The following is a 14,687-nucleotide window of genomic DNA, read 5'->3' as shown; positions in this document are numbered from 1 at the left end:
TGAGATGGACATCAGTTAAAGGTCCAGTAAATTGTTAAGCTGTGAATATGTATTGTGGAAGGAGAGAAATAGGCCTACAGACCAGACATTTTATATTTGGAAGTCCTGAATGTCTTAATTTGTATTTTATTGAAACACAGAGTTCAGATGTTAGTACAGGCATCACATCATGCAGACAGTTGCGTCTGTGTGATAGGCTAGTAGTCTATAGCCCTCAAGCTCAACTGTCATGGACTGATTTAGACCTGGGACACCAATTCATTATCAGGTAGAACAGAAAACTATCAGGCTCCGGACCTCATAGGGTAAGAGTTGAATACCCTTGGTCTAAAGCTTAGGCTGTCCTTACAGAGTGAGTTTACAAAGCAATTTATTTCCATACCTTATCCTTTCATCTGAGGGATACCACATACAGTACTTATAAGCTTATAAGCTATCATGTCTTGACGATGAAACAAAGTTATAGGGTAGGCCTATAGCAACATGAGTCCCTCTTTATGCAATATTGTCTCTGTGTTTTCTCTTCCTCTGAATAGGCCATTTTGGTCCTGTATCCATCAAGGGTCAGAGTTCGGGGTTGAGAGATCACGGGGGTTGAGGTTGGCCACCAGACAGACGTCGTAGCTGTCATGCATGGCTGCTCGACGCTCCACCACCGTCCACACGTTGTCCTTGGGATCCAGCTCTAAGATCTCCTTGGTGATGATCTCATGGCGACCTGTCAAAATATGATTGATAATTGATTGATTCATTTATTGATTGATCAGTGTAAATGTGTTCGGTTCTCACCTGCCCCCTTGTAGTAGCCACAGAGGTACAGCTTGCCCTCCACCTCCCCAATGTTGGAGGCATTGGTTCGTAAAGAGAGGAGAGCGGTGGGGAGGGTTGGCCCTGACCTCCAGGTGTCTTCTTCTGGGTTGTAGATCTCCACTGAGCTCAGGCAGCGACGAGATTGGCCACGGTCCTCCCCCTCACACCCTATACCCCCTGAAGAACACACATATGCACTGAAAATGAATATAAACGTAACATGTAAAGTGTTGGTCCCATGTTTCATGAGCTACAATACAAGATCCCAGACATTTTCCATACGCACAAAAAGCTTATTTCTCTCAAATTTTATCTACAAATTTGTTTACATCCCTGTTAGTGAGCATTTCTCCTTTGCCATGACAATACATCCACCTGACAAGTGTGGCATATCAACAAGTTGATTAAACAGCATGATCATTACACAAGTGCACCTTGTGCTGGGGACAATAAAGGGCCACTCTAAAAATGTGCAGTTTTGTCACACAACACAATGCCACAGATGTCTCAAGTTTTGAGGGAGCGTGCAATTGGCATGCTGACGGCAGGAATGTCCACCAGAACTGTTTCCAGAGAATTTAATGTTCATTTCTCTACTGTAAGTTTCCTTCAACGTTGTTTTTAAATACTTTCCAAAGGCACTGTACATGTGGTGTGCGGTTGTGAGGCCGGTTGGACGTACTGCCAAATTCTCTGACTCCTTGACTTTTTCCACATTTTGTTACGTTAAAGCCTTATTCTAAAATGGATTAAATAGTTTTTTTCCCTCAAGAATCTACACACAATACCCGATAATGACAAAGCAAAAACAGGTTTTTAAATATTTTTGCTAATTTATAAAAAATAAAAAATAAAATGAAATATCATATTTTCATAAGTATTCTGACCCTTTACTCAGTACTTTGTTGAAGCACCTTTGGCAGTGATTGCAGCATCGATTCTTCTTGGGTATGAAGCCACATGCTTGGCACACCTGTATTTGGGGAGTTTCTCCCATTCTTCTCTGCAGATCCTCTCAAGCTCTGTCAGGTTGCATGGGGAGCGTCGCTGCACAGCTATTTTCAGGTCTCCAGAGATGTTCGATCGGGTTCAAGTCCAGGCTCTGGCTGGGCCACTCAAGGACATTCAGAGACTTGTCCCGAAGCCACTCCTGCGTTGTCTTGGCTGTGTGCTTAGGGTTGTTGTCCTGTTGGAAGGTAAACCCCTTTCGCCCCAGTCTGAGGTCCTGAGCGCTCTGGAGCAGGTTTTCATCAAGAATCTCTCTGTACTTTGCTCCGTTCATCTTTGCCTCGATCCTAACTAGTCTCCCAGTCCCTGACGCTGAAAAACATCCCTACAGCATGATGCTGCCACTACCATGCTTCACAGTAGGAATGGTGCCAGGTTTACTCCAGACGTGACGCTTGGCATTCAGGACAAAGAGTTCAATCTTGGTTTTATCAGACCAGAGAATCTTTAGGTGCCTTTTGGCAAACTCCAAGAGGGCTGTGATGTGCCTTTTACTTAGGAGTGGCTTCCGTCTGGCCACTCTATCATAAAGGCCTGATTGGTGGAGTGCTGCAGAGATGGTTGTCCTTCTTGAAGGTACTCCCATCTCCACAGAGGAACTCTGGAGCTCAGTCAGAGCTGTAAAATAAGAATTTGTTCGTAACCGACTTGCCTAGTTAAATAAAAAATGTTCTGTTCACTATTATGTTCCAACTGTTTTGGCCCTCATGCCTCCATCTGGATGAAGTGAGAAAAGTAAAGACAAAAAACGTCCTAGCATGTAGATCTCTCCATTGAAAGACGTACTCTAACCTAGCATGTAGATCTCTCCATTGAGTGTAGCGACCCCACAGCGGTAGCGTGAGTATCTCATGTTCTCACACTCTATCCACCGGTCCTTGCCTGGGTCAAACTGGAACACACGGCTACTCAGCCTGTCTGGCTCATCGTCTGGACGGTCCGACTGGAGGGGGACGGAGGAGGGGTGGAGAGAGAGGATGGGGGTGAGAAAGGGAGAAGGGAGGAGGATCAGAGTTTTTCCCAAGTTGCACTTTATAACAAATGCATTTGTAAAAAGCATCACATAACCTATATGTGATTGATTGACTTGATTGGTTTATTGACTGACATCCCTGCTCACCTGTGGCGTCCAGCCCCCCAGCACGTAAAGGTGGTCCTTGAGGCTGACCACACAGTGACATGCCAATGGGAGAGGCAGAGGAGCGAAGCTCAGCCAGGAACCGCCCCTTCTCAGCGACCACCTCTCAACACTGTTGGTGATGATGTAATGGTTCCTGACCTTCATCTGTCCCCCCAGCAGGTAGAGGGCATCGCCTAGTGCCGCCAGGGCATACATGTCCCTGTACCCCACCCAGCATAGCTCCTCCCAGCTGCCCTCACAAGACCGATCATACCTGGGCAGATAACAGAGGACAGGTATGTATTACACACACACACACACACACACACACACACACACACACACACACACACACACACACACACACACACACACACACACACACACACACACACACACACACCTGTACATCCCCAGCCTCTTGGTCCTGTGTTCGTCCTCCTCTTCTACAGCCACCACTATGCTGTTATCCCTTGTCACCGCCCCTGCCGTGATCGTCCCTTTCCCCTTCACTGGAGAGGGGATATAGTACGTCCTTCTGGCCTGGGGGGCGAAGCATAAGCTGAGGTCAGCCTGACCCCCCTGGCGGGCTGGGACGCCCCCTTCATCAGTCCCCCCCAGGCAGAGGAGCAGGTCTGTGGTCTCCATCCCGTAGCGCAGGGTGGGCCGAGTGGGGGCAGCCGCCACAGAGAGATAAGAAGTCTGGAGAGCCGCGTCGATCATCCCGAAGCATTCCGCATCCCGGAGCAATACCTGCAACCATACACTTACAATTAGTAGGGTGGACATAGCTTTAAAATCTCCTTCTCTCCATCCTCCTCTTTCTCTTTCCATCCTCACCGGGTTTCTCCTCCTGGCCCTCCTGAGGAAGTTGGGGTCTATCAGCTCCAGTCGTACCCGCCTGAGGAGCTCCACGGCCTGCGCCTCACTCTGCTCATCTCCCCTGCGCTTCTCCACCCAGCGCAGCACCAGTTCCAGGACGCTCTCCTCCTGGGTCACATTCAGGTCGTCTGAACCCAGCAGACCCCCCAGACTCTGGGCGTCCAACTCCAACACCTCCTCTTCCTGACACACCTGAAGAGAGAGGGAGAGGGGAGGAGGGGAGAGAGAGAGAGAGAGAAAGAGAAGAGTGGTGATACAAAGAGATGACGTTGTGAGAGAGAGGAGGTAATACATGTAATAAATGTTTAGTGTGGCTCAGTTGGTAGAGCATGGTGTTTGCAACGCCAGGGTTGTGGGTTCGATTCCCACGGGGGACCAGTACGGGAAAAAAATTTATGAAATGTATTCACTACTGTAAGTCGCTCTGGATAAGAGCGTCTGCTAAATGACTAAAGATGTTTTAAAAAATGTAAAAATGTTTATGTGACAGCTCTGGTTGATTCTGCCTGTAGACAGATGCAGGGAACTACTGCTCTCTTGTGGTGAGAAGAGGAAATGGACATGACTGTGGCGGTTGGGCAGAATTTTCAGATTATACTGAATGATTACGGTCCTACCTGGGCAAAGTGACGACACAAGTATCTCAGGGCGAGGTCTGCCAGGTCAGCGGCCCCCAGGTCTCTGGCCCAGTGGTACAGTCCTACACAGTTGGAAGTATCCATGCTGTCCAACATGTAGCTCTGACACAACCTGTAATAGTGACCATAATGTAGTGATTGTATTAGTCGTGTCATGGCTAACAGTAGCCACCTGAACCCACCTGAATGCCCCGTCTATGTGCAGCAGGAAGGCAGCAGCGGCCACTCCCTGAGTGTTGTCATGGGAGAGAGGCAGCTGGGCGCGGTACATGTACCCCAAGAGCAGCTCCAAGCTCTGGGCAGGAGTGTCCCTGAGAGGCACCTCACCTCCACGGGTCTCCCTCAGACCACAGGTAAACATGGCCTGGAGGGATGAAAGAAGTATGGTAAACACCATGGTAAAATGGTAAATATTTATTTTGGGGTTCATTGAAACAAGCACAATTATCTTACCTGGAAGTACGGGCTGAAGGCGGATAGCACCACCCGGTGGCAGGGGAAGGGAATGCCCTCGGCCAGAAGAACCACGTCAGTTAGTTCCCTGGCCCCCCACATCCTCTCCAGCTGCCCCAGCAGAAGAAGTCCATGTTCAGCCTGACCATGCACCATCACCTGGGGGTCCATCTCTCACCCTGGAGGGTCAAGATGGCTCTGCTAAACCTGGAGAGAGTGGAGAGAGAGAAAGAAAGAAAGAAAGAAAGAAAGAAAGAAAGAAAGAAAGAAAGAAAGAAAGAAAGAAAGAGAAAGAGAGAGTGAGGACATCAGAAATAGACACAACAGTGTGTGTAACACTACACCAGGGCAGACATGCTCCTTGTACACCCCACACGGCAGACATTGAGCTGTAGCGGTAGAGTTAGATTAAGAAGCAAATCCATGACATTAGTTTACTCTGATCAGAGCTACTGTACCAGCAGTCTGCAGGACAATCTCTCCAGGGCTTGGTGCTTCTCTTTCAGGGCTGGAGTCATGTAAGTTGCATTGTATCCTAATGGAGAATGGAGTTGTGTCTCTGTCAATGGCCGTTGCTGTGTCTGTCCCTAATACTGTTTGGTTGCTGTTTGTATGTGTGTGTGTGTGTGTGTGTGTAAACAGGTTTTAAATAGATCAGTGCAAGGGAGCCATGTGTCTCTGCTGTAGTTCAGTCAGGGCTAAATGCTAACTGAAAATCTGTGCACTTCTCCCATTGACTCTGATGCATGGTTTACACTGAAGTCCAAGAGATCTCCCATTGACTCTGATGCAAGGCTTACACTGAAGTCCAAGAGATCTAAATGGGACTTCCTGGTTTCAATCAACATTGAATACATTCAAATACATATTTGAATATATGATTGCCTCCCTTGAAAACTTGATGCATCATCTACTGGGATTTCCTGGTTTCAATAAACAAGTTTAGGTCATAATCAACAGAAACCGCAATGATCAAACTATCTATGGCTCTGGCTCAACCCAGTATATAAATATACTAAACGTTTTGATAATAGTTGGTATTCACCGTGCTTAGTGCTACTGTTAAAATGTCATTTGAAACATTTCTCCAATTTGATGTATTATTTGACCTACAAACAAGAATTTCTATTGGCAAATAGGTCAGAATGAAATAGTATACAGTTGGAGGAGATTGGCATACTACTGTACGGAAGTCCAGAGAGGACATATGAATAAAAAAATGATTCCCACATTAGGTCATGATCACAACATATTTATCTCATGATCACTACATAATAAAAGTTGTTTTGTCGAGCCCATGACATAAACTCTATACATTTAAGTCATTTAGCAGACGCTATTATCCAGAGCGACTTACAGGAGCAATTAAGCTTAAGTACCTTGCTCAAGGGCACATTGGCAGATTTTATTTTCACCTAGTCAGCTCAGGGATTTGAACCTGCCGCCCACAGGAGTGGACGTATTGACAATAGATTCCCAGCGGTGTCACAGTGCACCAGAGGGAGTAAGATCTGTTAAGTAACCATGTGCTAGTGTACAGGCCGGGGCCTTCTTATCAAAGCTCCAGCAATAAAAGGCAAATGATGGCAAACTGAGGAATTACAAATTCCAAACAAACTATGTGTCTAGTCCAGCGTTTCTCAAACTCGGTCCTGGGGACTCCAAGGGCTGCACCTTTTGTTTTTTGCCCTAGTATCACACAGCTTATTCAAATGATGAACTCATATTCAAGCTTTGATTATTTGAATCAGCTGTGTAGTGCTAGGGCAACAACCAATACATGCACCCCTTGGGGTCCCCAGGACCGAGTTTGGGAAACGCTGGTCTAGTCCCTGAGATCATTTTTCTAACTGGATGAATGGCGGTGCTGTCCTTCAGCACGACAGCATTTGGCCCATCATTTGTGACTATAATGACAAATAGACTGCAGCCTTCATGAAATGTTGTAGTATTTAGAAACCTCAACATGTGATTCACTTCAGCTGTTTTATCAGTTACATTTTTCTGTACTACTTGTTAATTGTTGTTTGTGACTGTGTTTTTGCTGCTATTGACAGGCTAACCTCCCTGTTAAAATTATTGAAGAGATTAAAATAAACGTTAATTGGTAGTCTGGTAATCTTTGTTAAACTTTCATTGGTAGTCTGTGACCACAGACCTCAATGTTAACTTTTCTTGCACTGAACATTACACATCCAATCCATTGAAAATAGTAGTGCAACCATACTTTTACATGTCTTTAAAATGTGATTGTATTGGAGCCAAAACTGGAAGCCATCTATTACTGACAGACATAATGCAATTTCTGCCTGGGTTAATCCCTTACCAAAATAAAAGTGGATGCGCTGATCCACCGTGGACTCTGCCTCCTCAGCCGTACTGTCAATCTATCACCAATACTGATCCACCGTGGACTCTTCCTCCTCAGCCGTACTGTCAATCTATCACCAATACTGATCCACCGTGGACTCTGCCTCCTCAGCCGTACTGTCAATCTATCACCAATACTGATCCACCGTGGACTCTTCCTCCTCAGCCGTACTGTCAATCTATCACCAATACTGATCCACCGTGGACTCTTCCTCCTCAGCCGTACTGTCAATCTATCACCAATACTGATCCACCGTGGACTCTTCCTCCTCAGCCGTACTGTCAATCTATCACCAATACTGATCCACCGTGGACTCTGCCTCCTCAGCCGTACTGTCAATCTATCACCAATACTGATCCACCGTGGACTCTGCCTCCTCAGCCGTACTGTCAATCTATCACCAATACTGATCCACCGTGGACTCTGCCTCCTCAGCCGTACTGTCAATCTATCACCAATACTGATCCACCGTGGACTCTTCCTCCTCAGCCGTACTGTCAATCTATCACCAATACTGATCCACCGTGGACTCTGCCTCCTCAGCCGTACTGTCAATCTATCACCAATACTGATCCACCGTGGACTCTTCCTCCTCAGCCGTACTGTCAATCTATCACCAATACTGATCCACCGTGGACTCTTCCTCCTCAGCCGTACTGTCAATCTATCACCAATACTGATCCACCGTGGACTCTTCCTCCTCAGCCGTACTGTCAATCTATCACCAATACTGATCCACCGTGGACTCTGCCTCCTCAGCCGTACTGTCAATCTATCACCAATACTGATCCACCGTGGGCTCTGCCTCCTCAGCCGTACTGTCAATCTATCACCAATACTGATCCACCGTGGACTCTGCCTCCTCAGCCGTACTGTCAATCTATCACCAATACTGATCCACCGTGGACTCTGCCTCCTCAGCCGTACTGTCAATCTATCACCAATACTGATCCACCGTGGACTCTGCCTCCTCAGCCGTACTGTCAATCTATCACCAATACTGATCCACCGTGGACTCTGCCTCCTCAGCCGTACTGTCAATCTATCACCAATACTGATCCACCGTGGACTCTTCCTCCTCAGCCGTACTGTCAATCTATCACCAATACTGATCCACCGTGGACTCTGCCTCCTCAGCCGTACTGTCAATCTATCACCAATACTGATCCACCGTGGACTCTGCCTCCTCAGCCGTACTGTCAATCTATCACCAATACTGATCCACCGTGGACTCTGCCTCCTCAGCCGTACTGTCAATCTATCATCAATACTGATCCACTCCTGTTTATAGAGCTTATCTTGTGATCTCGACAAGACAACTTTTGTTATGTTGTGATCTTGAGATAAATAAGTTGTGACTTCCGTACAACCCTTTTGTCACGTTCGTCATAGGAATTGGACCAAGGCGCAGCGGGAATGTGTATACTCATCTTCTTTATTGTGAAGAAAACCAAAATAAACACTTAAACAAAAACAACGACGAAAAAACAGTCCTGTGAGGCACACAGCTAAACACACGGAACAACTACCCACAAAAACCCATGGAAAAACACCCCTACTAAATAGGACCTTCAATTAGAGGCAATGAGGAACAGCTGCCTCCAATTGAAGGTCAACCCAATAAACTAAACATAGAAATAGAAAAACTACAACAAACATAGAAATATACTAACATGAACCAAAAAACCCCGAAACACATAAAACAAACATCGCCTGCTACGTCCTGACCAAACTACAATAACAAATAACCCCTTTCACTAGTCAGGACGTGACACCTTTGTCTTACACATTACATTTGACTGTTTTATGAGGATATTTTAATGTTTCATGACGTGACATGACTGTTAGCCCCATACACTGAAAAGCTCCTATTTATCTTTATGGCATTTTACGAGCTTCTGTCTTCGTGTCATTTCACTATGCGTCTCATTTCTTCTATGATATTGTTCCTTGTAAATCCGTTGTCAAGTTCAGTTATTTTTTTCTTGGTTTACATAATACAGTGTATAAAAAACCATGCTGTCTGGAAACATTATACAATGATTTTATTCCTGCGGTATATTGTGCTGTATATTTTATTGTGCTGTATATAACTGTGCTGTGTTTGTCATTGCCCTACAATGTCTGTAAGGCACCGTTACATACTCAGTCATGCTCTGTAATAAACGGGTTTTATTGGTGCTTTCAGACGAGCCCCTCTCCATCTGTGTATTTGTAAACCATGATAAAGCAAAGAACAAGGACAAAAAGGCTAATGACCTGTCACTCCAAGAAGAACATGTGAACGTATCTGTTTGACTTAGTGTTTTAATGTTTACCAACATACACCTGTGTTTATGTGCTTTTACATAGTTACCCCACAGGACAAACCTTCTGACAGTACAGATGACACCACAACAAAAACATCAGTGGACATGTTAAAAAAAATGCTAAAATAACAACTCTCATGGTAGGCACAATAATCAGGCTTCGCTCAACTACAGCACATCACTAGTAGCGCAGAGGGAATGTCAGTGTCTGTGTGTGAGTGTGAGTGTGAGTGAGTGTGTGTGTGTAACATGTCAGTTATACCCAAGCTTGTCCCGTCCTATATCATTGACATCCGTTGTTCATATTGTAGCTCATGTTCTTGTCTTCATACAGTACTTGAGCAGGGGTACCCAGGTTGCAGTGTTAAAGTTCCCGGTTCTTTTTTTAGGTGCATTCGGGGTATGCACCTTTAGGGGGGGGGGGGGGGGGGGGTACTGTCACGTCCTGACCAGCAGAGGGTGTTGTTGTGCAGTTTTGGTCAGGACGTGGCAGAGTATGTCTGTGTATGTGTGTTCTGGGTGTTGTATTTCTATGTGGGTCTGTGTGGCTCCCGATCAGGGACAGCTGGTTATCGTTGTTCCTGATTGGGAGTCATATAATTAGGAGTATGTTTGTCACTTGGGGTTGTGGGTGGTTGTGCTAACACTGCTAGTCTTTGGTATGTACGTAGCCTGTTAGTCGTTTTTGTTTATTGTTTTTCCCGTGGATACTTTGCTCTTATATATTAAAAAGATGAGTATCTACATTTCACCTGCTGCAGTTTGGTCCCTTCAACACGGCTGTAATTATGACATTGGCTATGTACTGCTTTGTTTCAGCTGTCATGGGCAGCCTAGCTGTTTGGAGAAGGAGGTGCTTTCTGTACCCTTGAGGGCCATGCTACAGGGACCTTTGAAATGTTTGGATCGTTTTTTAGTAAATTTGATTGGTGGATTCAAATAAAGTATTTAAAATGTGTGTGTGTGTGTGTGTGTGTACACAACTATCTGTGGATAGAATAAAAGCAGAATGGAGGATGAAAGATGGTGGTCTAATGCAGTTCCACCATTGGCTGTAACTAGTTCTTTCATATTCGGGGTGTGGTCCTCCATCCGTCATGAAGGTATTTATAACCTCAGTTACTCATATCCATCATTAAGGTATTTATAACCTCAGTTACTCATATCCATCATTATGGTATTTATAACCTAAGTTACTCATATCCATCATTATGGTATTTATAACCTCAGTTACTCATATCCATCATTATGGTATTTATAACCTCAGTTACTCATATCCATCATTAAGGTATTTATAACCTCAGTTACCCATAGAAATACTAGACTACATGCCCTGGCAAAGACCTCAAAGGAACATGTCTGTCAATACGTTCAATAGAGGTTAAACAAACAAAGCATAATGGTCAAATCCAGATGCAAATATACTCCAATAGCACGTTTGGAGGGGTACTTGATAAAGTGGTTTCAACGAGTTTGCCAGCTTACTTTTGTAAACATTAACTACGAACACACACATATTTAAACTGACCCGAGAGGTATTTCACAGCCGATCGAAAACAAATTGTCACGTCCTGACCAGTAAAGGGGGTTATTTGTTATTGTAGTTTGGTTAGGGCGTTTTTCGTCGTTTGTTTAGTATAAGTGTTTTTGTTTTTCTTCAGTAAAAGGAAGATGAGCAAACATATACCCGCTGCGTTTTGGTCCACTCACTACGACGATTATGACAGAACTACCCACCAAAAAAGGACCAAGCAGCGGAGGAAGGAGCAACAGGAGAGCTATCTCAAGTCCTGGACATGGGAGGAGATACTAGCTGGAGAAGGACCATGGAGTAAGGCTGGAGAGGACCGGGAACGTTATGCCGGAACACGGCTGGCAAGGAAGCCTGAGAGGCAGCCACTAAAAATGTTTTTGGGGGGCACATGGGGAGATTGACTAAGTCAGGCAATAGACCTGAGCCAACTCCCCATGCTTATTATGGGGAGCAACTGATCAAGAAGACACTGAGCTATGCGGAAATGCGCACTGTATTGCCCAGACGCAGTCAAAGCCCGGTGCGGTGGATACCAGTTCCCCGCAAGTGCCGTGCTAGAGTGGGGATCCAGCCAGGGAGAAGTGCGCCGGCGCAGCACATCTGGCCACCAGTGCGTCTCCTAGGCCCAGGCTACCCTGCGCCTGCTCTACGCATGGCAGCCATCAGTCCTCAGCAAAGCCCAGTTCGCCCTGTGCCAGCACTCCACCCGTGCAGGGCTACGCTGACAAGCCAGCCAGTAGGGGTTGTGCAGGCTGTGCGCTCCAGACCTCCAGTGCGTTTTCAAGACCCGGTTAATCCTGTTCCTGCTCCTCGCACTAGCCCTGTGGTGCGTGTTATTGTTCTGGTGCCTCCAAAGCCAGCACCACGCATCAGGCCTTTAGTGTGCCTGCCCAGTCCAGTACGTCCTGTTCCTGCTCCTCGCACTAGCCCTGTGGTGCATGTCACTAGTCTGGCGCCTCCAAAGCCAGTCCCACGCACCAGGCCTTTAGTGCGCCTGCCCAGTCCAGTACGTCCTGTTCCTGCTCCTCGCACCAGCCATGTGGTGCGTGTCACTAGTCTGGTGCCTCCAAAGCCAGTCCCACGCATCAGGCCTTCAGTGCGCAGTCCCCGTCTAGAGATTCCGGCGACAGTGCCCCGTCTAGAGCTTCTGGTGACAGTGCCCCTTCTAGAGCTTCCGGCGACAGTTCCCCGTCCAGTGCTTCAGGCGACGTCCCACAGTCCGGACCCGACAGAGACGGCCCACAGTCCGGAACCGACAGAGACGGCCCGCCAGTCCGGAACCGACAGAGACGGCCCGCCCGTCCGGCGCAGCCAGAGTCGGCCTGCCAGTCCGGCGCAGCCAGAGTCGGCCCGCCAGTCCGGCGCAGCCAGAGTCGGCCCTCAGCCCGGAGCCTTCAGCGGTGGGCTACAGCCCTGAGCCTTCAGCAGGGGTGGACAGGTTAGAGTGGGGATAAAGCCCGGAGCCAGAGCCACCTCCGTGGGGGGAGGTTTGGGAAGCGGGGCTGTAGCACAGGAACCGTCGGTGACGGTGGCCACCCTCCCTTCCCTCCCTTTATTGGGGTTAATTTTGTGTCTTGTTTACGGGGTCTGCACCTTTGGGGGGGGGGGGGGGGTACTGTCACGTCCTGACCAGTAAAGGGGGTTATTTGTTATTGTAGTTTGGTCAGGGCGTGGCAGGGGGTGTTTGTTTTATGTGTTTCAGGGTTTTTGGTTTATGTTCTATGTTAGTATATTTCTGTTTGTTCTAGTGTGTCTATGTCTATGTTTAAGTTTCTTGGGTTGACCTTCAATTGGAGGCAGCTGTTCCTCGTTGCCTCTAATTGAAGGTTCTATTTAGTAGGGGTGTTTTTCCATGGGTTTTGTGGGTAGTTGTCTCCGTGTATTGTCAGTGAACCTTACAGGACTGTTTTTCGTTGTTTGTTTAGTATAAGTGTTTATTTTGTTTTTGGTTTTGTTTGTTTTTTCAATAAAAGGAAGATGAGCATACATATACCCGCTGCGTTTTGGTCCACTCACTACGACGATTATGACACAAATCCTAATTTGTACGATATTTTGGAGAGTATTTATTTTTATCAGAGGTTGTGAGTTATGATGTGTTGCACAGTAGGATATGAAACTCTGGAGGAAGGTGTGGAGTCAGAGTAGAACATCTTCCTCCTAATCTGGACTTCAGTCTGTCTAAACCTTGTAGTACAGTCTGTCCGAGCCAAGACAAGACAATCACTACCAATAAAACCGGCAGTATATTGCAATACTAAGTCCAAAATGAATTCACGGCAATGGACAGTTTTATACAGAGCCATGATCACATTGAACTCCCTTCCATCTCAAATTAGTCAAGCAAACAGCAAAATTACCTTGAAAAAAAACGGATTAAAAAACAAGCGAGGTACTGTGAGGGGACTCACACTCACACACACACACACACACACACACAACACACACACACACACACATAATGTTTGTTGTTGTATTGTTTGTATAATGTTGTTGAATTGTTTGTATGTTTTGTATTTAAAATGAGTGTGACCGTCGTTGTCTGTCAGTGTATCAGTGTTTTGTTACTTGTTATGATTGATGTTTTTTGTGGACCCCAGGAAGAGTAGCTGCTGCTTCTGGTAAAGCTAATGGACATCCTAATATACAAATACTGTTCCTACTAAATCAGATTACTAGTGTGTTTTGTGGGTGTGAGGGAAGAGACTTGATTGATTGATTTATTGATTGATGGGTAAAAGAATTCGTACAGTTAAACTATTTAGAAAAAAACATTTTAAACTACAAAGAACTTTGAAGGATGGCACATGAAAACAGGACATAACACTCAGGAAAGGTAGAGATGTCTACTCAACCCAGGATGATTGACCTAGGGAAAAAGTACAGCTGGGTGACTGGCCTGAGTAAATACTTTCACTGTACTTTCATTGCCGACCACACACACACACACACACACACACACACACACACACACACACACACACACACACACACACACACACACACACACACACACACACACACACACACACAGAGAGAGAGAAACATACACACACACGGTGGTTTTACTATCCAAGTGGGGACCAAAACATTTATTCCCATTCAAAGTCCTTTTTTCCCTAACCCTTAACCCTAAACCTAACCCTTACCTTAACTCCAAACCCCTAACACTAAAACTAAACCTAACCCTAACCTTAATTCTAACCCAAACCTAATTGTAACCCTAACCCTAACCCTAAATGTAACTTGGTGGCAGTGTAGCCTAGTGGTTAGAGCATTGGACTAGTAACCAAAAGGTTACAAGTTCAAATCCCTGAGCTGACAAGGTACAAATCTGTCGTTCTGCCCCTGAACAGGCAGTTAACCCACTGTTCCTAGGCTGTCATTGAAAATAAGAATTTGTTCTTAACTGACTTGCCTAGTTAAATAAAGATTAAAAAAACTCCCAACCCTATCTACAAAATGTCACCACTTGTTAGAAATGTCCTTGTTTTACTGTCCTTGTGAGGACTTCTGGAACCCAAAAGATAGTAAAGTTCGACCACACACACACACACACACA

General features: G+C 46.0%; 1 protein-coding gene across 1 annotated transcript; it reads right to left on the bottom strand.

The window, feature by feature from the left end:
• Window positions 1–110: 110 nt before the first annotated feature.
• On the bottom strand, window positions 111–5,575 carry LOC106566565 (kelch repeat and BTB domain-containing protein 12). Its single transcript, XM_014134690.3, has 10 exons — window positions 5,370–5,575; window positions 4,912–5,118; window positions 4,641–4,822; window positions 4,438–4,570; window positions 3,779–4,012; window positions 3,342–3,691; window positions 2,939–3,212; window positions 2,611–2,761; window positions 790–987; window positions 111–718 (listed from the first exon to the last, which is right to left on the bottom strand). The coding sequence occupies exons 2-10, from the start codon at window positions 5,080–5,082 to the stop codon at window positions 558–560; spliced, it is 1,854 nt and encodes a 617-aa protein (XP_013990165.2). The 5' UTR covers window positions 5,083–5,118; window positions 5,370–5,575; the 3' UTR covers window positions 111–557.
• Between the last annotated feature and the right edge of the window lie 9,112 nt (window positions 5,576–14,687).

This window comes from Salmo salar, chromosome 13, assembly GCF_965601325.2.
Source record: "Salmo salar chromosome 13, fSalSal1, whole genome shotgun sequence".
NCBI classification, from domain to species: domain Eukaryota; kingdom Metazoa; phylum Chordata; class Actinopteri; order Salmoniformes; family Salmonidae; genus Salmo; species Salmo salar.
Note: the sequence above shows the minus strand (reverse complement) of the source record. Positions and strands in the feature narration are given on the sequence as shown.